This window comes from Oryzias latipes, chromosome 8 (genome assembly GCF_002234675.1).
Source record: "Oryzias latipes chromosome 8, ASM223467v1".
NCBI classification, from domain to species: Eukaryota; Metazoa; Chordata; class Actinopteri; order Beloniformes; family Adrianichthyidae; genus Oryzias; species Oryzias latipes.
Genome location: NC_019866.2, coordinates 5,906,100 through 5,932,695, shown reverse-complemented (window position 1 = coordinate 5,932,695; position 26,596 = coordinate 5,906,100). Strand labels below are relative to the sequence as shown.

Genomic DNA, 26,596 nt, shown 5'->3' with positions numbered 1-26,596 from the left:
CAGAGCTGCTGATGGGAGAGCTTAGCAGAAAACGGATAAAACCATTTGATCACAGCTTCAACTGAATCTTCATACATTGCATTTCACATTCAGTATATTTTGCACATATTTACAAACAGGTGTGCATACAGTGGGCAAGTGCTCTGCTCTTTGACACACGATGTAAAAACTGTTCTTCATGTGCTGCTGTTATGGAGGCATGGCTGCAGCAAACAAGCAGTTTACAGAGAGATGATCGTCTAGAGGTAAGAACCTGCCTGTGAAAGCAGGAGTGTTAAGGTGGACAGCGCCGGCCCTCACAATAATGTAAACTCACACATTCTTCCTCTCTTTAAAAACCTCATCAGCCGTACATTCGCTCCTGAACAGACACACAGAAGAAGCCTCCAACAAACTTTGGAAGTGGTGAAAACGCTCAGATAAAGTGGAATGTATGTTGGTCCGTCTCACACAGAGAACACTAAGTTACGGTCTTTGCTGCTTTGTATTTTGTTAATATTTTTCTATGATCCCAAAACCAGAACGCCCAACTTTACTTCCCTGAAAACGTGTTTTAGAGGGAGGGGGGAGCAGGACGCCTTAAGAATAAGTACATTTTTTAATCTGTTTTTTTCCACAGGCTCTTTTTGGAAAACATGCTGATTGGGTCTGACTTTCTCCCCATTTGACAGTTCAAATCACTCATGTCTGGATTCACCAAATCAGAGACTGAGGACTCTTTCCTATGAGACAAAAAAGGGTTCAGTTCCTGCAACTTTTTTCTTCAGTCTGTGTGATGGTTCTGCAGTAAACTGTGGGCTCAAGTAGCGTTTGGAGTGTGCAGACAGGCAGGCATTGGAAAGACGTGTCTCTTGTCAAGTTGGTCTGCCGTTGATGTCCCCGTCGTGAGTAGAAGCACATTCGTAGAGGTCCTGTGCTGGAGGAAGTCCCTGGCCTTATCCCACAGGGAGAGCAACCTACTCACTCGAGCTGCAACCTGGACACCGCTGGGGGGGTGAGAGGAGCTCCACGGGCCCCCAAGGCGGGCAGAGTCCAAAGGGAGGACAAAAGGAAGGAGCTGACAGGAGTGAGGAGGGAACGACAATCTGAAGAGGTCCGGAGATTGTGGGACTGCAATGGAAGACTTGGTTCTTTATTTATTTCTTTTTTAAATTCTCCTCTTCTTCAATGTGGACACGACACAGTGCAAGGAGGAAGACGAGAGTGGAAACAACATGGACAGACAGACAGACGGAGACCTTATCCTCCTCCAGATCTGAAAGGGAACAGAAAGGGGAGTGACGAATGGACAGTGATGGACGTCCCAAAAGAGATCATTGTAAAGCTCACGGTTATGCTCAAGAAAGTGTGACTTTTAATCAAAGTAAAAAATATTTGAGATCACTGGACACCCTCTCTGCCCCCTGATGAACATTTAAACCTCCGCTGCCTTGGGAGAGGAAAAAGCATCATTCACACCCTCTGGCATATTTGACCTGTTGCCTCTGGGAGGCGCTGCAGATGCAACAGGACTAAAACAAATTAATATAAAAACAGCTTATTTCCAAGAGAATATGTGTTCAGTACATATTTATGTATATATTTATTTACATATGTATTTATTGTTTTAACTTCAATACCTTTCTTTTACCTTTTTATTGACAAAATGTATTTTATTTTCTTATTTATTTTGTCCTGCAGCAGTCTCGGACTACAAGGACAAGATTTTTCTCTCTCACAATTTTTCCTTCTCACTCCACCAATGAGGAACCCCCCCCCCCCCGCCACATACTCAAAAACCCACCAAAAATGCGAACACTTTTGCTTATAGGATCTTAATGAAACTACATGCACCACACCACTAAGTAAAATCTACAACCACAATAAAAGTTTGTTGACCTTTGACATCGAGAAGAAGCCACCATATTGGATTTAAAAAAAACTCCTTTTGTAGCAGCTACTAATTTAACCTCCTGGGAATTTCAATCTTTCGCCTACTAACTCCATGAGCATCATTGGGAAGCTACTTGGGGAATTTTTTTTTTTTTTAGCGTGACGAGATTGCAAAAGTGGCATTTCCCTGTTCCTAGCACATTTTTAGCTGGATATTGTGTAAATTTATTACACAAACCTGCTTAAGGAACAAAACGATATGATGAACGATATGAACATATTAGGAGTGTGGGCGTGGTTAACAAAAAAACTCTGCTGCCTTAGAAACTCAAAAGTTTACTTAATTCAATTCTTCTCAAAAATCCATTGACGTGTTCGCCACCCCCAGGCGACCAAAAACTTCGATGGTTGCCATGGAAATAAAACCAACAGAAAAGCAGCCGTTTTGAAAAAAAGTGTTATTATTTTCCTCCCACAAATTTTTCATATAAAGCTTTGACCAGGGTGGCAGAGGCAGAAGGGGAGAGTGAGGGGCATTGGTGCTGCAAGATTTACCTTCCTCTTCGAATATTCCTGCATCCCGGGTGCACAGCAAGGAAAGAGACAAACATGTCAAAGAGTTGCATTTACAAGGAAAAGAAATAAAAAATACAACCTTACAGGGCTTGTAGAAAATGCAAGAAACAAATGTGATTTTGAAGTCAGCCTTAACATTAAAATAGGAGATTTTACAGTTTTAAAAAATGTCAGACTGCAGGAGAAGCTTAAACCAGCTGTGGGAGTCCAAGGTTCCCAGGGTGGCCTTTTGGTCGGATGTTTCCCTGCGATATGTGGGGATGATCACAAGCAGCAGGGCTGTGGCACTGAACGCATCAGCTTCCTGACCGTTGCCCCGAAAACTGCCCGCTTACAAGCTCATGCAAGCATGCAGAGACACCCAGCTCTGTCCTAAAAGGACTGACTGCTCCACACATATTTAACTAGCTTTTACAAGAGAAATATTTATGAAATGACAGAAAGAAAGAAATGAATAATGTAAGTGCAACATCAGTCCTTTTAGGTCAGTGTCAAATAATAGCATGCATGCATAGGTGGAACAGAGCTGACACTTCAGAAAAGGAGATTTCAGGAATGATGCCTACATGCGAAAAAAAAGGATTATAATAAGATCAAGTTGAGCCACTTGAAAAAAAATAGTTTTCTGAGCAAGTAGGTCAGGAAAAACCAAAAAAAAAGAAAGAATGGGGAACTTCCAGATGTGGCACCAGTGGATTAAATCAAGTCAGATCTAGTAGGCTTGAGCAGTGCAGCAGATCCTGGCAGAGAAGTACTTCAGACCTGCCCTGTCATTTCAGCAAAAAGCTTGGCTAGAATGGGGAGGGACAGTGCTGGAAGGTGCTTGGACCAAAGATCTGAAGAGAACGTGCACTCTGTGAGATTTCAATTTGAAGCCAAAAGCATCAACTCAACGCCCCATTTCCCCTCCCCAGAGCTGAGCGATGAGTTTGATCTGTTAGAGGAGTGATAGTGGGAGGGGTGGACGCGGGGTCCTTCAGGTAGAAGCAGACAGGTACACAAAGGCATGCCAGAACTCTTACTTAAATCCCCATCCTGTTCCCCCTAGGACTATAGCTGCCAGGAGAATAGCACCTGCGATGGACCCTATTATGATATTGGTGCCACTGGGACCTGCGCAGAGGAAGGAGGAGGAGGGGGGGGAAGGGTACGGAGGAGGAGGAAATTCGGAGGGGCAGAAACAGGAAACAACACCACTAAAAAACACACGTCAGAAGACAGCATCAACACCGTACAATAACGACATCGAGTAGAGAAAGAGAGAGGCACATGAGATACCTGCAGACAGAGAGATGAGGAGGAGGAAACCAGCACGTGGGATGAAGATGGGAGGACATTCGGGTGGGGAGGAGGGAGGGGTCACGGAGACAACAGTGACATAAAGAAACAAAGGAGAGAGCGTTGTATTACTTTGTTCTCATTCCCCCTCTCCTGCTCTTTCAGCTGGACACCCTCTTGCACAGGGTGGCTTTTTGGCTCTATAAGAGCAGCTGCTCAAATGTTCTGTGCCATTGGCAGACTGCAAGAAAGTAAGGAAGACGCTTCAAAATGACAGTGCCTGCAAGATATTCAGTACCTCTCACACACACACGTACACATATAAATAAATAGGATCACTGACATTGCACAAAACGGACACAGTCGTGACAAAAACGAAGCTACTTCTTGTTTCAGTTTAAATCCTGGTGACGTTTTCACCTGAACAGAACTTGTTAGATTATTTCTTTAATCACATCATTGTGAATTAGGAGTAGACTTAAAAGATCGTATTTGTTATGAAGAAAATCTGCTGCGCGGGCCACAAGCTCCCTGTAGACGACTGGATCCATGTATGTCTTCATACAAAGCTCCAAAATTGTTTGCTATTTTTGTTGCGCCGCTAATGTAAGGTTAAAGGTGTGAGGGGCTGTAAGCTAGCGGGAGAGACTGTAAACTGAGAGCTCTCAGTAACGTGGAGGGTAAGTGGGGCGCCAATGGTCACGCCACATCTCAGAGGCCAAATTCTAATGAACCACTGCCACTATGCAGAAACTATGTTCTATTTTGTTGCTAAAAAATGCGTTTATATATATATATATATATATATATATATATATATATATATATATATATATATATATATATATATATATATATATATAATTAAAAGACGATTTGGAATGCTTTCAAAAAGAAAAACCGGAGGTGACTGGAGCAGGACTTTAAACTGTGTTAGAAAGTTTTCTTTCTGTGCTACATTTTGCTGCAATCCAAATGACTGCTCCAACAGCTTCACATTATACTCTGTAGTACTCTGATCAATTAAAAAAAATGTCAAAACCATGTCACCTGGATAAATGCGTACTTTGACCGACATCTGGAATAAAGAAAAGCTCAACTCTCAGGTCAACGACAGCAAACTATCCAGTGATGTCAATTAAATCAAGCCCACATCATCACAATGTCACTGCCATGCTTAAGATATAAAATAAGAAGCATGTACATATTTGTAGTTTTTACATTCAAAGAAAACATTCCCACCTTGTATTTTGAGGACAACATTTCAAAAGTCATGTGATCTGTTCAGATGCAGCTTGTGAACTTAAACATTGGTGTGATTTGTATATTTTTCTTTCTTTTTTTCTCATTTGATCTACTTTATCTTAAGTTCTGTGTGTGTTGCATAATCTGACACTGGGACAAAGAGTCTTAAATCTTAAAACTTGAAAATGTTAATGTGTTCTTTTCTGCATGTCATTAAGTGAGTTATCTGACTGGTGCCTAGTCCTTTCATTTAGATAGAAACAGTGGGGTTTCAGTTCCTTTTTTAAATTTATGTATTTACATTAAATACATAATAGAGTTGTATTATTCACTTTAGTGTTCTCAGCTTCTTTTACCTATTGATGAAAGGCGGTAAGAAATAGTTTTTTGATTATTTTCCAAAAGGAAAAGTTTAGACTTTTTGTAGATTAATGATTATCGAGACTCACTCATACTGCTCCAACACCAAAACTCAAGAGGAGGAAAAAAAACACTGAAGTGGTCCACATTCAGGTGAACGGCCCTACTTTTGGCTCACAGCAAAGCATCAGCTTTAGTACAAGGAAAAGCTACAGCGGTGATGATTAAAGACTATGAGGGGGATATGAAAGGCAGACAGAGAAAAACGTGGTGAGGTTGAGACGAGGTATGGACCTTTCTTCTCTGGGCCTGTTGGGACTGTGGGCTCCGGGATGGGATCGAACACGCTGCAGTCCTTCCCCGTGTAGTCCCGGTCACAGATGCATTTGACCTCGTTGCTGCAGGTCTGCAAGAGAGACGAGAAGACTGTCAGATCTGCTGGAGGAGGGAAGCACACACAGATACATGATATTGAACGTTTCTCAGATCTTATTTTTGCAAGGTTCTGGTCAATTTTATACACTTTGGTTCAAATGAGTAATATTAAACAAAACTGATCATTCATAAAATCATTAAAATCTAGTTGTTGTTTAATGTTATAGAAGCTTACTTTAGCAACAGCAAAAAAAGTGGTGGATATATTTATATATTAGTTTACATTGCCAAATTAAATTTAAATTCAAAAACATTGAAAGCACTCTTAAGTTTTTAAAGGTTACATTCCTGTTTTACCAAACATCTAGTTATCAATAAACTTAATTTACAAAAGTTACATTTCACATTAAAATCAACATCTCTGGCAACTTTTCCATTATGTTTTAAATGTATGTATCCAATTATAAATGTGTTTATGTATAGGTTAGAAAAACTTTATATACAGGAGTTTTTTTTGTCACATATATTTCAGCATCATCACGTAAGATATACATTTATATTAAAATTGGGATTTCTAAAGGATTATGGCAAGAAGTAGTGGACTTCAAGGGTTTAAAATATATTTTGCACATAGATTCACAGTGTATGATTGTTTAGGGTGACTTTTTCCCCCCAAAACCTCTGTCAAATTTACTAGACCTGTAGGTTGGGTTCATTTGCGTCACCACATAATGTTTAAAAATCTTTTTTTTTTAACTGCAGCACATCTAAACCATCTTCTGTAAAAGTCTTTAGTTTGAAACATATGTCGTTCATGGAGCAACAATAGAATGTTTATGAAGCAGATTCTTATGTAAATGGAAAAACAAACTATTTACACCTTTATAATAATTTTACAAATTTGATTCTTAAAAACCCTCTCTGATGAAAATCATGTTTTGAGTGTTTTTGACATGTATTTGTAGTAGTTTTCTTATGATAGAGGACATATTTTAAGAAAATGAAGCTTTAAACTGCATTTTGAATATTTCTTCATATAAATCGTTGGGAATCAGGAGCAAACGAAAAAAATCCCGCTCCACAATGGGGGGTGGAATTGGGCGAAGTTGCTCCGTACCAATTGCCCCGCCCACATCTAAGAGGGGAATTTCTAATGAACAACTACCACTCTGCAGAAACTATGTCCTAGATTTGTTTTTTATTTTGGCTAAAAACATCATAATCATAAATGATGATTGGAGTGAAGGAACGAAATGTTGGTGAGTGTTTTTACCCCATGGTCAAAACAGATTCCTCCAAACTTCGAGCCTGGGCACGTGCTGAGGTTGAAGGCTGCCACGGGGAGGCAGCGTCTCTCCAAACACATCATATTGGGCCCACAGGGAGTGCCATCTTCCACATAACCCAAGTCTGAGCCGTCCTCAAGAAGAGCATGGCCACCTCTGAACAGAGCGACCCAAGACAGGTGGAAGGAGAGAAGCAGAATTCATCTCACATCAACCTAACTGCTCCGCTGAAGGGGGTAGATGTTCTGGAAATAACAAACCACCTGCAGTCCAGGTACTTGTTTTGATGGTAGAGGGTAAAGCTGGTCACCTCACCCTGCAGATCTCCAAACTTAGGCTTTGTGGTGGCGTTGGCACAGAACAGGAATCCACATAAAACATCCCTGAGGCACCAAACACTCTGGTTATCCACCTGTCACACAGGAGATTGGACCAGCAGAACAGAGCGCTGACATGAACTCACGGCTTGTTGCACTGCAGCCAGCCTTGCCCCCCGGGACCCTGACCACAGTTTCCTTTCTCCGTTCCCTCAGCGTTCAGCTTCTCATAACAAAACCTGTCCGCTGAATCTAGAATGGTAATAAATACGATAAAAAATCCAAAATTACCTGCCACGAGATGTGGTTAACTTGACAGGTTTTATACGTACTGAAGCCCCAGAGTCCTTTGCACTGTCCGTCACGAGTCCGGCATCGCCCGCCATAACACCGTCCCTACAAGGGTCAAACAGAGGTGTTCAGGCATGCATAGCTTTAGCAGCAGACTGGAAAACATGGCGGGAAACAGGCCTAACCTGACTGTTGTCACAAATGTAACCGTCCAGCTTGTGGACATTATGAGGACACTGCAAAAGAAAAAGCGTATCACATAATGAATGCTGCGTGGGACGGATGTGGCGGATTTTGGCTGCTTCTTTGTGCAGAAAGCTTCACCTGGCTGGAGTCTCCAGTGCAGGTTTCTGGGATGTCACAGTCATTCACGGCTCCTCGACACACAACTCCTCTCTGCTCGTACTGACATAAAAATAAAAAAAATCAAACAAATTAAATGCATTTTGCATTTGGATTTTTTTTTAAATCCACATTAAAGAAAAATACAACAGATATTAATTTGAGAATATCCCAATTTTCTATTTCTTAATATTATGTATAAAAACTACAGTTAAACTCCACAAAAGGTATTTAAATATTTATAAATAATAATAAACAAACTAGAAAGTAAATTAGTAAAATCACCAAATAAACCAAATAATATTTTCTTTGGCTTTTTAAACCATGTTAAACAAATCTATGATTGATTTTTGACCTATCACTGATTTTTGCTGATAATTGCTAACACGTTTAGGTCACTTGTTGCGCTTTTGGTCTCCAAACGTCCTTACCTTGCAGCTGCTGCAGCAGAGTCCATTACTGCACATAGCATCATGGGTGAGGGTGCATTTTTTGCAGCAGGCTCCTCCGCTGCGGGCGCATTCCTGCAGCCACAGGAGGCAAAATATTATAATAATAATAATGGATTAGATTTATCTACGCTTTTCCAGACACTCAAAGCGCTTTCATTGTGTGCATTATTCATTCACTCCTCATTCATACTTGGTGATGGTGAGCTACGGTTGTAGCCACAGCTGCCCTGGGGCAGACTGACAGAGGTGTGGCTGCCTACAGCCCCTCTGACCATCACCGGGATCATTCATACACATGCACACGCCAGTGGAGCCACACTGGAGGCAAGGAGGGTGAAGTGTCTCGCCCAAGGACACAACGACAGTTGGCTGGGGGGAGCAGGGATCGAACCGCCAAGCCTTTGATCATTGGACAACCTGCTCAACCGCCTGAGCCACTGCCGCTGCTCACTTGCAAAAGACATCACATTGTAGCGGGCCACAGGAGGCTAAAGCGTCAGAACTGTTGTCTTGGTTGGATAGCAAGCCCTCGAAAGTGACAAAGTGTCTTTGGGCATGTCTCCAAAGAGAATTTTTCCCTTCTGAGTGTGGAGGAGGAGACAGAGGGCTGCAAGGTGCATATACTGCATGCACAAAGAAAGCTTAAGAGAGACACATTGTAAAGTGTGAAAATGGCTATGAAAGTGTGTTAATGTGAGTACACAGATTAGCGTGGAGGTGCTACCCATCCATTACTTACCACCTGCGACCCACAGTCACACTCTTCTCCTGGTTCCACAAAACCATTCCCACACTCCGGAGGATCCAACAGCTGAAACACCAATTTTCCTCAATTAACACGTTTTTTTTAACCAAATCTGAAGAGACAAGTGCATTAACCGAACAAATTCAAACTGCAACTATTCAGACTTCACAAACTTCAAATATTCAGAGACAGACCCCCCCCCCCCCCCTCACATGGTGCTCACCTTATTAGGCTTGTTGAAAAGGCAGCTCCCACCCCCCTGCAGCAGGAACTGTGTGTACTCGTCAACGCTGCAGCGAGAAAACTTTCTGGGCAGATAAAATCTGTGATCACAAGCACACACACACACATACTTAAAGATCAAGACATAAAATAAAACACAAACAGCGCAGCACTTTTTGGCCAGATCTGCCGTGGGTGTCTCTGCTGTCACTTTGCAATCTGACAGAAATATTACCATCTGTAGCAAGATATTACTCAAAAAAAAATGAAATCTCTATTGTTCCATCTGTCAAAGGAAACAGAGTCCAAATGGGTGATGTTTCAGAGCTTTACTGTTTGTCATTTTTAAAGCAGCAATCACTTTAAATTCATATTGCGATTATTAGAGCTGAAAAACATGTTTGAGAGATGAAGATTTGAGGAGGTCTTACCCAATTTCTTCCATGATGCAGCCCACCCAGGCGTCTGGACACCTGCAGTCCCCTGTGCAGCAAAAAACATAAAACAACACAGCAGGTAGGGGTTAAAATGAGTTAGGAATCAGAACACAGGAGATCTGATCGCTCACCTGCACCGGATAATGAGCCTTGTCATTCTTCTACATAAATCAGAGCTCATTGTTCAGTGGAAGAAACGCCTCAATCTGAGTCCCTTCATGTCTTATGACTAACCACCCAATATTAGAGTTTAATTACAGGATGGCTGGAAATACTTCTACCGGCTTCCTCTTCTTTTAATTTACTCGCTTTTCATTTGTAATCGTCTATCATTCCTGCTTTTTACACCTTTTCCAATATCCTACCTGCAGAGGTGCGAGCGTTGTTCCATCTCATTCCGATATTCTGACCCAGACTCTGACACAGAGTGATGGCCATTACACCCACGCTTCCATACTAAAAACACATCACAAAAAAAACAAAAAATATAAAGCTTTGAAAACAATTTTTTTTTTAGTAATTCTTTAGTAAGTTAACTCATCACACCCCCACCTCCATGCTAAAAAGGATATATTTTGAGATTTTGACAGTACTAATCATTTACATTTCGAATATCGTGTTGATTCTTTTGGTAATTCTACTTTTCAGTTATCCTTCTTCACGCCCTTTTTTTTTCTTTTTGCACTCATATCCCCCATCTGTAACATTCCTCACTCCTTCTCTCCTCTCTTTTCTGACCAGTCCAACAATAAATGTATACAAATTTAATTAATATGAATAAAATTTAGTCTCAAATACTTAAGGGGTTCATACAAATAAACACTTTGTGTGTCCGAAGACACATAACCTTTTTTGTTACTGTAGAATTTGTCCATCACAAGAGGCCGTCACCTCTTATCTGCTGGACAGGACAAACAAATTATTTTAAATTTGAATACTTTAATGATGGATCTTTCCCAGATTGTTCTTTTAAGATCATTGTGGATGAAGTTTACTTCTGAATATGGTACTTTTGTAGATTTATTAGAATATTAGAAATATGAAGAATTATCTGTGTTTGATGCATTTTTCTTACCTCGTTGATGCCCCCTCCTCTCGTTGGAGAGCACACCCCTCCGGTGTAAGCTGTCCCACTGCGGCTGCTGTGAAATGTGCGCCCTCTAGGGGAGCACAAAAAAGCTTTTGTTAAAAGTGAAAACATCTGGAGAATCCATACAACAAAAACTTCGACAATGAGCTTGGATTATGTGCAAAAAAAAGAAAAAAAAGAAAAAAGTTTTCTCTCACGAAAAAAGATGGACGACATCACTCTGCTCCCGGATGTTGTCCTTTCGGTACTTCATGAAGTTCTGCAGTGTTACCAAGGGATCTTCAACAACGGCCATCATATTTTTAGTGGTCCACGTCTCCATGGCGACCAACACGATCCTGGTGTTGAGCTGTTCCTGAAAGATCTGAGGACGGCACATTGTTCCATGAAATAACTGTTGAAACCTGAAACTCGTCTTTGACAAAAATGTCGGTGGGCATGTGCGTGAGAGGGGAATGGATCAGTGGGAGGATTTATGGCTCTTACTGTGTCGGCTGTGTTGACCACAGCTTTGGCAAAGTTCTTGGTTTGGCTACTGGAGCTACGCAGCTGCACAAACTGTGGAGAGACAATGATGCACAGATGGCTTACAAGAGCAAACACAATTAAGAAGCTTTAATGATTTTGATAACCTTGATGACGGCATAGGAAGCTGATAGTTTGCAGTCATGATCATCATCATCATCCTCATCATCCTATTCCAAGCAATTATTGAGGATGTGGCTTTTTTTTCATGATGTCGTGACAACTTTTCCTTCAGCCGGTCCAAAATGTTTATGAGCATCCAACAATAGATTTAAAAGGTCTTGAAGAACTGAGACTTTACCACAGTCTATGAAACCTTTTTAGATTTAGGAGTTTAATAAATAAAAAAAGTCATTGTTTAGTATGTGACTATTTTTTCAATATTAGGACATTTGGAAAACATTTTTTTTTAGCTGATACATTTTTGAATTGATTTGGGCACAAATCCTTGTGGTGTAATCTGCCACAGAAGTTTTAGACTAAAGTTGATTTCTCTTAAATTCTGACACTTTTCAAATAAAATATGAACCTAAGATCGCCTGCACTAGCCTCCTAACCATTCCGACTGCAAAACCCAAACCTTCCAGAGAGGCATCTTTTGAGCATTATGGGCCTCATTCATAGAACAGTCTGCCAGAAGACCTGCGGACCCAGAGAACGTAGATATATTTCAGAAAAGGTTTAAGACCCATCTCATTAACTTGGTTTTTAGCTAATTTATTTTATTTTATTTTTTTTTCATGTTTGTATTTATATTGTTATATCTCTCATTCTGATTTTAATTATTTTAATATTTTATAACGTTTAATTTTTCATTGTTTTTGTACCTTTTTCTACATTTAATGATCATTTTATTTCCTTCCTCAATTAGATTCTGCCCTTCTGGGTCAGCTGCTGTTCAGCCACTACAGTAGATGTGGTGAGGCTTGGTTCTCCCCTACAATGCTGCACTTGGGTGGCTATGCAACTATACCCAGATGAAGAGGTTCCAACTATTTGCATTTCCACCAACTAACTTTTTCTGGGCTCAGCCTGATGTCCAGTGTCCACTTTGGGTTACCATGTATGAAAAGTGCCATATAAAGATTGATTGATCAAATATGCTTTGTTGTTACCTAACAATTTGAGAAAGGATTTAAATTGAATAATTTCCTAAATTTAATAGAATCCCTAGTTCCACTAATGCTGGGGTCTGCAACATTTATTGCTAAAGAGCCAACAATTAAGCTCTTCATTAATAAAATGTAGCTTTTACATTTTTGCAATAATTAAATATATTTTTCTATAAAGAAACATTTAAAACATTTTTTATACTTTTGACAGCATCACATACAAGTTCCTTTCACAATAAAATGCACCTTGTGTCAAATAAGATCCTCATGTGGCTGCACTTACGTGGATTAAAAATGCAAGAAGTCAAACGTGACATTTTCCAACATTATCACCTTTTCTACCTTTATGATTGAATAAAAAACATGAAAACATGGGTGTAGAATCCATTAAAAAAATCTATACATGTAAATGTAATTCTGTACTTTAAGAACCTCTGAACAGCAAATAGACAGTGTTGTGCAGCCGCAGATGAGAATATGTGCTTTAAGCTAATTCTGATAATAGATTTTGACTTTTTACCATCCTTTTGATCAGTAATATGAAATGTTAGAAATCTTAAAATAAATGACAAAACAAATTAACCACAATAGAGGGATTAAAGGTTGCAGACCCCTGAGCTATAAGGTCACACATGAGAAGGTTTTCAGTAGCAGCAGAAAACTAGAGACCAAGATTTACTTTGTTTTATTTTAAATTTTTACTGAATGTTTTTTGAGGGATTTTTATTTCTCTCCCAAAGTATCCGATATTTAAAAAAAATATTGCTATAAGCTAAACTCACCATGTCATTGTCGTTGACCACCATCAACTCAATGAATTTGGTCTCGGTCTGGACGGAGCGCCTTTGAACAAATCTCTTGGATCTTTTCAGCCCAGCAGACCCCTGCTGCTCCCTTGTTCTGTCGTGGCCTTCATCACCTCCTCTGCTGTCCGGTTCGCCCTCCTCTCTGCAGTCTGGACACAGAGGAGCAGAACTACAGCCAGTCAGAGCAGTCAAACATAGAGAAAAGTCAAAAAAACATTTTACACTAACACTTATTTTTGAACTGATTATGATCTCTAATTTGTACTTTGGTGTAGGCACAAATAGCAAACATTATCATATTTTAAAAGCTTAGGTTTTAAGGTTTAAGAAAATCCAAACAAACCACGTTTATATTTGTCTACTGCTATGGTCACACTGGCCTTGGAAACGTGCGAAGTGACTACTTATAATGAAAAGTCTGTGTAAACACGTATATATGAGCATTTTGGGCTTCATAGTTCACAAGTTTCAGTTCATGCTTGGTTACGCAAGTTTTAAAGTTTGTTTTTGGACTCTAGGTACAAAACGCACTGCCCCTGAACACATGTTGAAACTTAAACCAGTTGAACTTTGACCAATCGGGAACTTGAATTTGGTAGTGATGTACAGATGGCATCCCTTATAATTAATGGAAGTGCCACCGGTTTAGAAATTGATCATGGAGGAGAGAAAAAATAATTGAGGTTTGTGCTCAGATGGAATTCTATAATACCAAGTCTTTCATATATCAGAATAGAGCTGTCAGAAGTCAGAGCTCTGTCTCCCCTCTAATCACCATCAACCATCTCAAGAGTACTCAATGCACTTCATCTGCCAGCAACCCTAGCGTGCACTTCCTGGCTGCTACATACCTGACTCTCATTCACTCAATCAATCACAGTCTTCTTAAGCACTGCACTGAGCCTCACTCAGTGTGAAGTATTGTTTGTGCCACTCTGCCTTCATTGCCGAGTGTTGTATTTGGACCTGATCTTCTGTCTCCTGACCCTGTCCCTGACTTTGTTCGCCTGCTGCCTGCCCCAACTCTTCCCTGGATCCTGACCACCCTGTCTCTCCTCTGATGATCTCATGCCTGTTATTGATCCCTGCCTGCCTGACCCTGATTTAGCTCAGTGGACTTTTAGCTGAGCCAAAAAGCCCGCCACATTTGGATCCAGCCACATTTGGATCCAGCCATCTGCCTGTTCTTGTGACAAGAGCTGTGACAGAAAAAGTCTGGAGCAAGAATGGTGAGATTTCTGCTTTGACACTTCACATCAAGCCTCTTCTAACTGTAGGTACATGTGCTAGCATGGGGTAGCGACAGCCCAGTGTGAACACTGTATGCTAAAAGAGCGTTCAAGTACATGCGTTCAGTGCATTCTAGAATATGTGACAAATGCTGGGTATGTGCGTAGATAAATAAATAAAAGCTAACACAAAAATTTGAGGCTGGAGCTCTCTGCTGCTATGATTCACTGTGACCGCATACCTGTGCAATGTGGGGTCAATCTGATATCCTGCATCCTACGTATTAAGTGAGCACCATCAACCTAACAATGACATGTAAAAAAATTAGCATCCAGACTACAAATTTGAAAAGAAATCACAAACTTTTATTAAGTGAGTCTACCTGATTACTGGAATTGTGAATGGGCTCAATCCCGTAAGAGAAAAGGCCGTCAGAGAACATGCCGCTAAAAGAAGAAGATGAAAGTAAGAGTAAAGAAACAGTTAAATTCTTTCTGATGTTGTTTTTTTTTTTGTTACACTCACCACAGACCGTGGCAGGTGGACACAGCCGCCCAGGATCCAGATAAACCTCTTAACCTTCCCTGGTAGTAGCAGTGCTCCCCACCCTGAGGAGACAACAAAGCAGTGTTTGTGGCTTCACATGGATGCTTTTATACTTCACTGAGCACCCCAGATCCTTACAGTGGACAGAAAAAAAACCCACACTACTCTCCTCATTGTCTTCCTCCACCTCCATGTTTACAGCAGTTTGTGACCTACTTATGTCCTACTCACTCTCCAGTGCTTCACTTACAATAGAGGTGGAGGTACTCCCCGCTTAAGGATCTCTTCAATAAATCAACACCAGTGTTGCCATCGCTGTTTGATTTAAGAACAAACCGTGCAATGAGCGAGCTACAGCTCAAGGGCACAAGATGACAAAGAAATCTGCTCTGAGGTGTGAGGAGGAACCGCCTGCCAAGGTGAGAAGTGCTGGTTCACCTGGATCAAACTGAGCGCGGCGGGGCGTTAGCCTCACAAAAAACAGCTAGAGGCTCATCCCGATATGCCGCCACTGCCACGGTGAGGGGTGGCATGCCATGTGAGGCCTTCTGTGCAGCTGAGTGACAATCTGCTCTGGCTGTAGGTCTCTGCTGGCAGCCCTGCAAGCTCTGACCACCCACCACTCAGAGTTTACTGTCCACAAACAACGCATTTGCCCCAAAATGCCAAAGCTTCTGTTTGTACTCTCTGGCATTTTAACCCCTTGCTTCCCCACTCCCTCTTCCTCCCCTCGCTTGAGCCCTGCTCTTTCCTCTCTCTTGGTCTTCTTTCATTCTCTTGGCTGCCAAGAACTTAATGATACTGCTGAGCAAACTGGTTGCCATGGAAACAAGCTCGTGATTGGTCAGGGGGACTGAAGCAGAGTTCAGAGCGATTGTGGGTGGGGACGCGTAGCGCTTGCTTGTTCGCCTGCCTGGCTGGGTGGGTGGGTGCTTGAGGGGCAACGAGTGACACATTTGTACAAGAAAAATATGTACAAAATATTGAAAAAAAAAACAAGAAAGAAAACACCACCTGCACCACCTGATGCAAAGCCATGACATCAAAGGTTTGCATCCCTTCCTTTGACAATCCTCTCTGCGGGTTTGGGGCTTTGCATCACTTGTTTTCGTTTGGACAAAGGCTGCAGCAGCCCGGCAGGTAAACCCAGGTCTGTGCAAACCAGCAAGACTCTAAGTCCTAACAGTTGCATAGCAGCCTACTTTTAAAGCAGAGGACACAATACAATCTCTATAAATAGATACAGGAGGAGGGTGAAATCATACTACAAAAATATTCATTAAATGTCACGATGACGTTAAAAAATTGACCTTAAGAGAGAAAAATACACTAATTAAGCTTATTTTTTTGCTAAATGCAGCAAAAATTAGGATCTGCTGTCCCTTGGATAAGATATATGCTGGGACATATGTTATATGATGCTCTCGGGACCCCCTTGAGGATTGAGCTAAACTTTAAATTAACGCTTTGGCAGCATGTTTCTTCTAACAGCCTCAGAGCTGTTCTGGGTGTCACTTGAAATAAAACACTTTCCATGCGCCAAAAAAAGATGAGTTCACAGAATTACAATCCAAGGCAAGTTTACCGCAGATTGTAATGGTCTGCCTTTATGGTTGAAGCGCCGCTCCACGTAATCCGAGGACAGAAGGTGACTGAAAGGAGAGCAGAGAGATTGTCAGCATCAGAGCTTAGATGATCTGCAGTCACAGAAAATGTAACCCTCCACTGGAGGTTCTCCTTTCCAATCTAATCCACAGAGTAACTGACGTTATTAGCATGCAGGATCATTAAAATGAGTGTGTGGAAGTGCCACATTGGTATTCCCCATCTTGTCATGTAGCATAATAGAGGCGCTAAGTGCATTTGTGTAAGAGTGGGGAAAATGCTAATGAGAGCAGCTGCAGTAAATTAAGAGCACTTACTGATACAAGCGAGAACAGAGTAAAAAAAAATAAAAAAGAGAAAAATGTGAGCTGATACTAACTGGTTTAGTTCCAGGTCTAAAGTGAAGGTGAGTCCGAAGGCTTCTACTTGAAAACAACTCTGGGCCAAGTGGACAGGCTGAGGAAGAACAAAAATAAGTTAGGGAAGCTGAAATATGCCTGGCAGAACATACTGATTGAAGGTGATCACAAACAAAACAAAAGACCGTTTTTGGGAGCAGTGATGGGCAGAAAAAGGGTTTGACAGAAGGAGATCGGGACAACACTTGACTGGAATGGTCTATAATCATCCACACTGTGCCAGTGTCCCTCATGGACGGCTGCCAGTGCAGGGGGGGGTAAGGAAACAGTGAGGCCAGCAGAGGCAGAGAGGAATTTACTGCAGACAGAGTGTCTGTTTGACCGGCCGGACCGTGCCAGCGCGGCTTTGATCGCAGTCTAGAGGAGCCAGGCCGCAGTGAATCACTGGGCTTTTACAACAAAAAGCATCACCATCCACAAATGATTTTCTCCACTGAGACCCCGATGACAGATTTGTTACTACCGTCTTGGAAAAGCTTAAGTAATCTGTGCTCCTCCACCGTCATTGCATCAATCATTCACCTGCATTGTGGAGGCTGGATTTGTGGCTGAAGAATCAATTCCATCAAGGAGAGTTTTAAAATGTGTTCATCAAAACCTAGTTTTCTTTATAGTTTCTCATCGTCATGAGTTTAACAGCAACAGTTTACAACAAATCTATTCAAACTTTTGCAGCTTTTTAAAAAAAAAATCAGATTTAGTTCCTTCCAGATTCCTCAAGCCAAAATATCTCATCTCTAGTTTTCCTTAAGCCCTCTGAGAAGTTTCCTTTGTCCATTTGCTATGATTCCATAACATTTGCATCTTAAGAAGAAGAAAATGTTAGTTTCAAAATGAAATTATTGGGATTCCCTCAATCTTAGAGTCAGAAATGTTTCACGAAAGGGGTAGAACCTCTCTGAAGGACTGATTAGATGCAAAGATATTCTTTTCATATTTAATGCTGTGATTAAGATATCTTTTTTATGTTACATCAGAGCAAACATTTTCAGAAATAAAAAGCTGTGATTCTAACATAATATGAAAAAGCACTTCAAAAAATGGCCTCAAGAAAAATTGGTCAGCTGAGACTTTGAAATTTAACATTTTTACCTTAGAAAGGGCAGCATTCCAGATACTCAAATGAAAACCTTAACAAAGTACAACATATTAAATAAAAATGTGATTCAAAAAAGCAAAACCAAACAATCAAAAATGAACCCCAATACCTTACATCCAAGCCAAGTACATTAAGTCCTGCTTCCGAGGGCGATTTAAGCGCTGCTGTGCCAAAAAATATACTTCCACGTATACTTGTCAAGAGAAGAAAGTATGTTTGATGACTAAAGTTGCTAATTTGTGTAAATAAAAATTCATTTGAGAAAAAACTGATTTCTGTCTTTGGTCATTTTTATTATTAATTCTTTATAACTTGATGAAAGACAAAGACAGTGTTCAGGTGAAGAGGTTGAATACAATTCCTCCACACTGTGTTCCTGCATTCTTCTATAAATTTTAAGTGAAAAAAACATCCAATAACTGAATATTCCTGCTCAGTAAAGATGAGGTGTGCCGGTTTTCTGACACGGATTCAGGCTCTGTGAAAATCCCATGAACAAAAATTCAGCTTTGCTGAAATGAAACTGGCCACAGATGCTACTTCATCTATTTCCAACCCAGCGTGATGTGACAGAAAAGTAAAAACAAGTTCAGCTCGTCGCCCCTGCTGCTTCTAAATTTATCTCGTCCCTCATTCGAAGCATCTTCAATATTTAAAAAAAAACAAAACACAACATGCTTCGACAACTGAAGCAGATGAGCAAGAGACGTGTTCTGAGGAACCAAAGGAAATAAAGAGCTGCTTTTATTGATCTATTATTGCTTCTCATCCCCCCAAAAAAAACAACTTCTGAACCATTTCTCTTTAGATCTTAAAACTAAAAATGAAGAGCTTTAGAGAGGAGGTTGTCTGCAGCACTTCTCACACAGACCTGTTTCATATTTAATGGGGACATACTTCAACAGGCCACTGAAAAAAGAAAAAGAAAAAACTCATGTTGGAATATCACTTGTGACGTCCGAAGACATCAGGATGGGTCATGTGGAGATGATGGCAGACATCCACTCAAACATTTAAAGAGCCTTTGATGGACTCGTGTTTAAGGCGGGGGCTGGCTTGGTTTCAGAGCTTGGTGCATGATGTTAACAGCACCAACACCCTACTGGAGGTTTCAGGACAAAAATGATGTGATCCACAGCTACTTTAGAAAAACTGGGTGTAGACTTTCATTTGATCATTTAGTCCAGAAATAGATGTACTTGTGGTGTGACAGCTCATCATTGATAATAAGATTTAAACTGATATTCTCCTTCATCGTCCACCCGGGACACTTTCATTTTAATGAGATCTTGTTCTCAATTTGAGGGAAGACTCCTTGTCAGGGATCTTTGGGTATCCCTGCTGCCAAATTAAGCCTTCCGGGTGGAGAATTCACAGGGCGAGCCAGAGTGAAAATAAGCACGATTCAGAAAGCGGGAGCTCCAACTCACCGTGCTGTCTTTGCTGCTGTTCTTCACCCGGGTGTCTAAGAAGTCATGAGCCATTTCCTCCTCTGACTCAATTTGCTGCACCAGCCGCTTCGGAAAAGTGATCTCAGAGTCTCCAGCGTCCAGCCGGCCTGGTGGGGCAAACCAGTCCCACATGTCTCCATCCTGCAGTGCGCTTCTGTCCACACCTGCATGCAGCACGACAAGGAGGCTTTCATCCTGCACACGCTCTGGAGCAGGAAACTGACTCCAATGGCCTTAACTGTTCTATACGGGAAAATATCATCGGATGACCCAGTTTAAGGCAATGTCCACTCATTGACGTGAAATTATTTGCACCCCTAAGTAATATAGTGGAAGTAATTAAATGAATGAAAATGTCAGATTTGTTTTCAGGCAGATTTATGAGCGTTTTGAGGATTATAAAGGTGATTTTCCCTGGTGGGTGCTGTTCTTGGTGGTGCTTTGTGGTTGTGGGTACATTTGGTGTGTAGGAGAAAGATGTGCGGTGGAGATGTGTTGATGCAGCAGTTCTGTGGGTTGGCAGGGGTGCTGGCTGGCACCGAGATCCAATCCAATAAATCCCCTAGCCACACCGGGCTTGAAAAGTGCTGCTGGAGGGCAAAAAAATATGTGGATGCAAGGAAAACGAAGCTCTCTCGCCTCCCTCTCGCCTTACCTGAGACTGCAAGCCTCTCGCCCACTGCAGCAAAGAGCATGAAGCACCACACCGCCAGCATGATCTTCACATATTCCCTCGGATTACAGCATGGAGAGCCGCGCAACGTCAGGAACCGGGTAGGTGGAGAGGAGGAAGAAGACCAAAAAACGCACAGCAGAGATGGTGGCGAAGATCCAAAGTTAATCTGCTAAACATCTGATGATGCGCGTCCTCTCATCTCTCCCCCTCTCTACCTCTCGCCCTCTCAGCTCCGACCGACGCTGCCACGGCGAATTTGGATCTGCATATCAGGATTATGAAAAATGAATCGATATGGGCCTAGAGACTGATCGGTGAGGCGCGGGAGAGGGCGCATCGCGGGCGCATCGCTCCGCAGCGCCGCGCGGGTGCGTGGTTTGGGTGTATGGATGAGGGAATATACGCCAGTGTGTGTGTAGCCTATGCGAATCTGCGGTAAGTGGAAACGAAGGGATGGGAAAGTGAAGGGAAATGCGGTGAGTAGGACACGTGGGGCCGCGGTACCCTCCCTTATCTCGAGCCTCCTCCTCCTCTTCCTCTCGTTGCCATGCAGCTCTGCGCAGAGAGAGGATGCGACAGCCAGGCGGCTGGAGTGAAAAGCCTTCAAAGGGACACTGAAGAACCTTATTCAATTCATTTGATAAAAAAGAGCAAAGGTGGAAAATATTAAGGGGTGTTCAGAAGATAAAGGTGTGACCCGACCAAGGAAAACCACTAAGCGCGTGAAAATCCTCATCGACGCGTAAAAATGTGGAAACAAGCCACAAATAATCTATAATGCTTTCGTTAACAGGAACACCTGCTGTTACACCTCGCTGGTAATGGTGCTGATGGGTGGAGTCAACTAAAATGGACCACATGCTGAGATTTGTCATCAATTTTTACTCAGTAGACCCCAAATGAATACAATTTCTATATATTTTTTAAAAAAGCACATAGTTTTCCACTGACACAATCTCTCTACTTAAAACGGTCATAAAATGGTCATACAAATTTTGCAAATTTTTAAGTCAAATCATTTTGTTTTCAGAACCTAAGTTGTGCTAACGCAGGTACAAAAATAAATGAATCTAAAAACATAGAATTTATTCGGTTCTGTTTAAAATGATTCTAAGAATGCCTTGCTCTTTTGCATCTTTTGAAACATGACACGGATTTGTTTTTTGTCTTTAATTTGTGACCCATTTTACCTCCAAACTGTGACCCATTTTGGCTCACTGCTCATTTTTACACTTCCTGCTGTCTGTCTGAGAACAGGTCATTGGAAGTCTGATCCGAGATCCAGACCTTCACCTTCCACAGCTGCATCATCCATCCACAAGCCAGTTGAGACAGAGTTTCTCCTGCAAGTTCTGCTTCTGTCATGACACCCATGTCCACTGGGAGTTGAGATGCAGAGGAGCAGTGACTCTGCTTTGAGTCTGTTTAACCCTTGTGCTATCTTAGAAGACCCCATCCTTGCATTGACGTGTTCAGAAAAAAGGTTCAGCGCATTGTCTAGTGGGTCCAGATGACCCAACTCCCAACGTTAAAGTGCCTAGGATAGCACAAGGGTTACATGCACTTACCTGCTATGTTTTTTCTCATCCATGCACATCCCTCCAGATCCCATTGTAACTCACACTTCCCAAGACCTCTAGATGATAAAACTTGCATAAATGTCAATGACAGCTAAATTGTAATAAAGTTTTACCATTTATTGTACCATTTCGAGCAGCCCGGGAGCAACATCTAAATCACACTTCTCCCAACTTCATTTCAAACTAACATCCAGTTTATCAATTTCATGAAATGTTCTTTGTATTTATTGCATTAAGCCTAGATAAGGAAACATTTTTAAAATCAACTGGGTACTCAAACATATGCATGAAGGCCAGTTCAACACTGGATCTGCAAATCCTGCAAAGCTCTGCACATCTCTATCTTCGCCTGCAAACCTGCAGGCTTTAGCCTCCTCATGCAAACATGTCTTCAGCAGCTATCCTGCGGCAGATCCCACACTAATGGAGGCACATTGTGCACTGACAGCCCCCTCTGAATATTTCATTTACCCCCCTTTGAGACCAACTGGGAATGAAAGATAGAGGAGTGAGTTTGAGGAAGAATGCATTGAGGAACAAATCTGCTCCTGACTTGATTCCTCCCGACAACAAAAGTGATGCTCAAATCAGTTTTTAGCAATAAAAAAATATCAAAAAGCTTGTCTGCTGGTTATTTTCATTCAAACAGCAACACTTTCTCAGAATTAGCTGATGATTACCTACTTCTGAGCAAGTATTCACAGGCTGCTTGGGTGAGTATTAAAAAGTGCACAGTGGCGTGTGAGCAGTCAGGGCTGCAGAGTGCATGTTGTCTCACTTTGCAGTAAAGTCTGCGATGCTTTAGAGCCGTGTCACACTGCTGCTCTGTACTAGTGCGCTTATTGCACACATGAAAACTGGTCATATGTGAATATACATTTAAAAAGTGAGAAAGTTGTGGTCTTTACGTTTGATTTTTACAGATGTATCGCAATGGAACCATGGTAAAACCCTGGAAGAATCATTTAGAAAAGACATATGAGTAACTCAGGAAGAGAGTCTCAACCACTTTCTATAGGACACTTAATCTTTTTTTTTACATAAAATACAGGAATAAAATCATAATACTTCTGAAAAAATAGCATCCCGAATGATCTGATCTGGAGGATTTCTGTTAGAAAAATTACAGCATAGGTACCCTACTGGTTTTTTAATCAAGTTAAAATCATTTAAGGATAGTCAAAATTTAGGAAATTCTTTTTTTTGAAAAGCAGAAATAAAAACCAAAATAAAGCAGTTAAGTTTTGCAATGAAAATGACTGAGAGCTCACAAAACAACAAACCTGAAGGCCGCATAACAGTCATGGTTCAAACCGTACAAAGCAAAGAAAAAACAACAAACATGATCAAAGATCCTTTAATGTGTGACCAAGACTGATCCAAAAATAATAAAAACCCATTTAAAAAGATTTAGGGTGGAGTTGTTTTACAGAACTATATCTATCTGTGTTTATTTTTTTTAATACAAATGACATCAAGAAGTTATAATAAACAATTCTGTTAACCCTTTTTCCTTCAAGTAACAGTAAATATTAGGCAACTTTTCAAAGTGGAGCCTTTTCTCTAAAATGCAGTTTGGTGTTCAGAAAGACACTGCCACCTGCTGTTCGTATGAATGTATTACAGAACAGTGGTGAGGCTGTGAGGCAGGCCTTCAGAAAATCACAGCTGACACAGATGGGGGGCAATCAGGGTAACAACTTTCACGTGTTTGGATCACAAGATGATTAGGAGAGAACCGCCTTCAAAAAGCTATAAGTAGTCCACGTAAAGCCGCGGCCTTTCCATCCAATAGAAGATTAGATGATGAAAACTGAGAAAGCTGTTGGGGCTGGGCCCCAGCAGGTGTTCACCTGCACCCACGCCGGATGTGGAGCCTGCTTCCCGAGGGAGTGGAAACTAAAGGCGCACGAAACTGTGCACACCGGAGAGGTACGGAGACAGTAACGGTTCAGCAAGAGCAAAATGAAAATCGGCACATTGATTTGGAAATGGATTTAAAAGAACCTGCTTTGCGCAGCGTCCTTGCGCGTGCCCAACAGCCGGGTGTGGTCGTCTCTTCAAGAGAACATCCCATCTGAAAAGACACGTGCTCCAGCATAAAGGAGTCAAAGGGTTCCAGTAAGAAACCGGCCATTAAAACTGATTGTAAAATGTATGGAAATATCTTTACTTGATTTGACTACCGCAGATGCAAGTTTGCAAATTGCGCAAAGAGTTTCATCGACGCTCAAAGGCTGAAGAAGCACCAGAACAGCGCTCACGGGAACCACAAATTCAAGGTTAATCTTATTTTCTCCTGCAGGTGGCGCCAAAGCTACATCTACCTTCACGTTGGTCTTTCTTGCTTTAACCACTTGTACTTCTGTCCGTAGTGTAATCAACCCAAGTGCTCCTTGACCTTCAAGAAGCGCAGATTGTTGAAGCTGCATTTAAAGGAGCATAATGTCCATCCGAACTTCAAGTATGTTCGGATTGAGGTTGTTTAACAAGCAATGTCTGTATTTGAGCTAGACAGGGGTAGTTTTATTTTTTCCTTAAATGTTTGTCTCTTGTGCACCTAGATGTTCTAACATTAGGTGTACTGCAACGTTTGACTCCCATATTGCACGCAAAGCCCATGAGAAGAAGCATGCAGGTTACTTAAGAGGCATTTTCTGAAATATCTTTTAAATTATTTAGTAGTTAGTAAAGAATTGATTATACAATGTTGTGATTTATTGCCTGCAGGTTATAGTTGCCCTCACAAAGACTGCCAGGTTGTTGAACACACCTGGAGCAAACTTCAGAGGCACCTGGCCAAACACCCAGGTGAGTGTTCAATTATGCTACAAAACTAAAGTCTGTGCAGCGATGCAGAACACTGGATTTACTCTTTTCTGATGGTTTCCAGTCTCATTTACCTGTGGCGTGTGCGAGAAGGTGTACGACAAAGCAGGTGCTCTGCGGCGGCACAAACGGATCCACGCTTCCCATAAACCTGTGCTGCTGTGTCCAAGAGCTAACTGCCAGGCCTACTTCACCACGACCTTTAACCTAGAGCATCACATTCGCAAAGTGCATCTCCAGCTCCTGAAGTATAAATGTTTCTTCCCCGACTGCCCACGCTCATTTGTTATGCGGGTAAGCATGTGACAAAATGATTTTGACTGAAATGTCAAAAGGTTTGAGTGATTCCTTAACCTGTGCAGGAGAGCATGCATCGACACATGGTTCATCATGATCCAAGTGCCATAACTGCAAAGGTCAGTCCCTTAAGTTTCATTTGAAATTTTAATGTTAAGGATGAAACATAATGTTTATTTTGACTACTAGAAACCTCAGAGGCCAAAGAAATCCTGGCAGAAACGTCTGAATGGACACAACCAGCCCTTTGTGGAGGAAAACCTGCAGCGGCTCTTCGCTCTGCGCATGCGAATCTCCAGACGTGCCAAAGTGGAAACCAACCTTGCCGGTCTCTTCAACGAGCGCAAGATCCCTCATTTCGTTGACCCAGAGGTCAACCTGCGTAACCTGTTTGGCATCAAACCTCCCATTCCTTTGGAAAGTCCTGCTGTGGCACCAGTTAAATGAAAATTCAGATCTGATGAGTTATTTTAGGAAGTTGGGTCTTTTTAGTTTAAATTGGGCATTTATGTTCAAAGAATGTTAAAATTTAATTTCCTTTAAAGTAAAAGGCTAAATAAAAATGCTCTGTAGTGTTATTGACCCAATAAAATGAGTTTTGTTTTGCTCAAAGTGGTGGTACTTTAATGTGGAGTGCTTGTGCGGCTGGTGAGTCCATCAGCAGCAGCTGATCCGTTTGGTTCAGACTCGCTTAATGGAAAGAGCAGCTCATCACTGGCCCACTCAAACAGCTGCTCTCCTCCTGCATCCATCCTTTGTCTGGCTATGGTTGGACATTGGTTGACATTTGCTGAGCATGTTGGACCTCCTTCGGTCTGAATAAAGTGCTGCATGAGTAAGAGCTGAATCACAAAGCTAACTTTTGGGGGCAGTTGAGACTAAAGTGTTTGAGGCTGTCAAAAATGAAAGTTGACTGCAGTGGAAGTTGAAGGGCTTGTTACTGTTGCTGTTCCAGCTTCCTGCTGTTTGAAATTTCAACTCGACTGTATTTTTGAAAAGCTTTTTATGTAGCATGAGTGAATACTGAATTCTTGCATTTCTTTTGAATTTTTCTTTTACCCCCTGCTGGTTTAGTGAAGCAGGGTGGGGTCAATTTCAGAGCTCTGTCACTACCTTTTGAGTTGGAATTGTCTCTCCTGAAGGTCATTCTGTGCAACTGCAGCCTCAGGCTGCCCCCTCCTCATTGCCAGACTGTCTGATTACCTTTCCATGCATGACGCCTGTCCTGCAACAGCTAATCTGCATGCTTCTCAAGCTGCAACTTTGAATTTTACCCACAGCTGATTGCATTGTCTCCTGTTGCTTTGATTTGCTTTGAGTGTTAAATGGGGGGGGATTGCTTCAGAATGTAATTTATCTTTTGGATTCTCTAGGTGTGAAGCTGCTGCAGAAAGTGGTAGAGGTCAGAAAACAGGTGAAGTACAGTGAGTAAGGCTGCCTTCTCACAGGTTGGACAAGTACTGTGCTGATACCAGCAACACTGAATCACGTTGAACCACAACCCTCGTCATCACCCTCTGGCTCTCTTGAAAG

The 26,596-nt window shown here is 41.6% G+C and overlaps 2 protein-coding genes across 6 annotated transcripts; one reads left to right on the top strand and one right to left on the bottom strand.

Moving 5' to 3' along the window:
• Positions 1 to 496: 496 nt before the first annotated feature.
• Positions 497 to 20,809, bottom strand: LOC101169702 (disintegrin and metalloproteinase domain-containing protein 11). 5 transcript variants are annotated; one of them, XR_002873647.1, is made up of 26 exons: positions 20,337 to 20,809; positions 19,661 to 19,845; positions 17,092 to 17,168; positions 16,693 to 16,759; positions 15,087 to 15,169; positions 14,944 to 15,007; positions 14,803 to 14,863; positions 13,308 to 13,480; positions 11,375 to 11,446; positions 11,086 to 11,252; positions 10,874 to 10,958; positions 10,164 to 10,254; positions 9,793 to 9,844; positions 9,363 to 9,462; positions 9,134 to 9,205; positions 8,374 to 8,466; positions 7,925 to 8,005; positions 7,786 to 7,836; positions 7,642 to 7,705; positions 7,456 to 7,561; positions 7,256 to 7,375; positions 6,980 to 7,148; positions 5,626 to 5,737; positions 3,471 to 3,726; positions 2,428 to 2,445; positions 497 to 1,255 (listed from the first exon to the last, which is right to left on the bottom strand). XR_002873647.1 is itself a non-coding variant. In XM_020705132.2 (26 exons), exons 1-26 carry the CDS (start codon positions 20,395 to 20,397, stop codon positions 1,240 to 1,242), a joined length of 2,331 nt encoding a protein of 776 aa, XP_020560791.2. In that variant the 5' UTR covers positions 20,398 to 20,808; the 3' UTR covers positions 497 to 1,239. The 5 variants fall into 5 exon arrangements, 1 of the variants encoding a protein (XP_020560791.2); XM_020705132.2 differs by having other exon boundaries at positions 3,471 to 3,561; positions 20,337 to 20,808; XR_002873649.1 differs by lacking the exon at positions 497 to 1,255 and adding an exon at positions 3,859 to 3,967.
• Positions 20,810 to 23,731: 2,922 nt separating this feature from the next.
• LOC100049510 (RNA binding protein 42Sp43) lies at positions 23,732 to 25,672 on the top strand. The gene is given in 9 exon segments (NM_001104863.1): positions 23,732 to 23,869; positions 23,958 to 24,058; positions 24,129 to 24,219; positions 24,313 to 24,401; positions 24,502 to 24,575; positions 24,668 to 24,748; positions 24,831 to 25,060; positions 25,129 to 25,182; positions 25,253 to 25,672. Coding segments are annotated over 9 exon segments (1,107 nt in total). The 5' UTR covers positions 23,732 to 23,740; the 3' UTR covers positions 25,511 to 25,672.
• Positions 25,673 to 26,596: the final 924 nt, after the last annotated feature.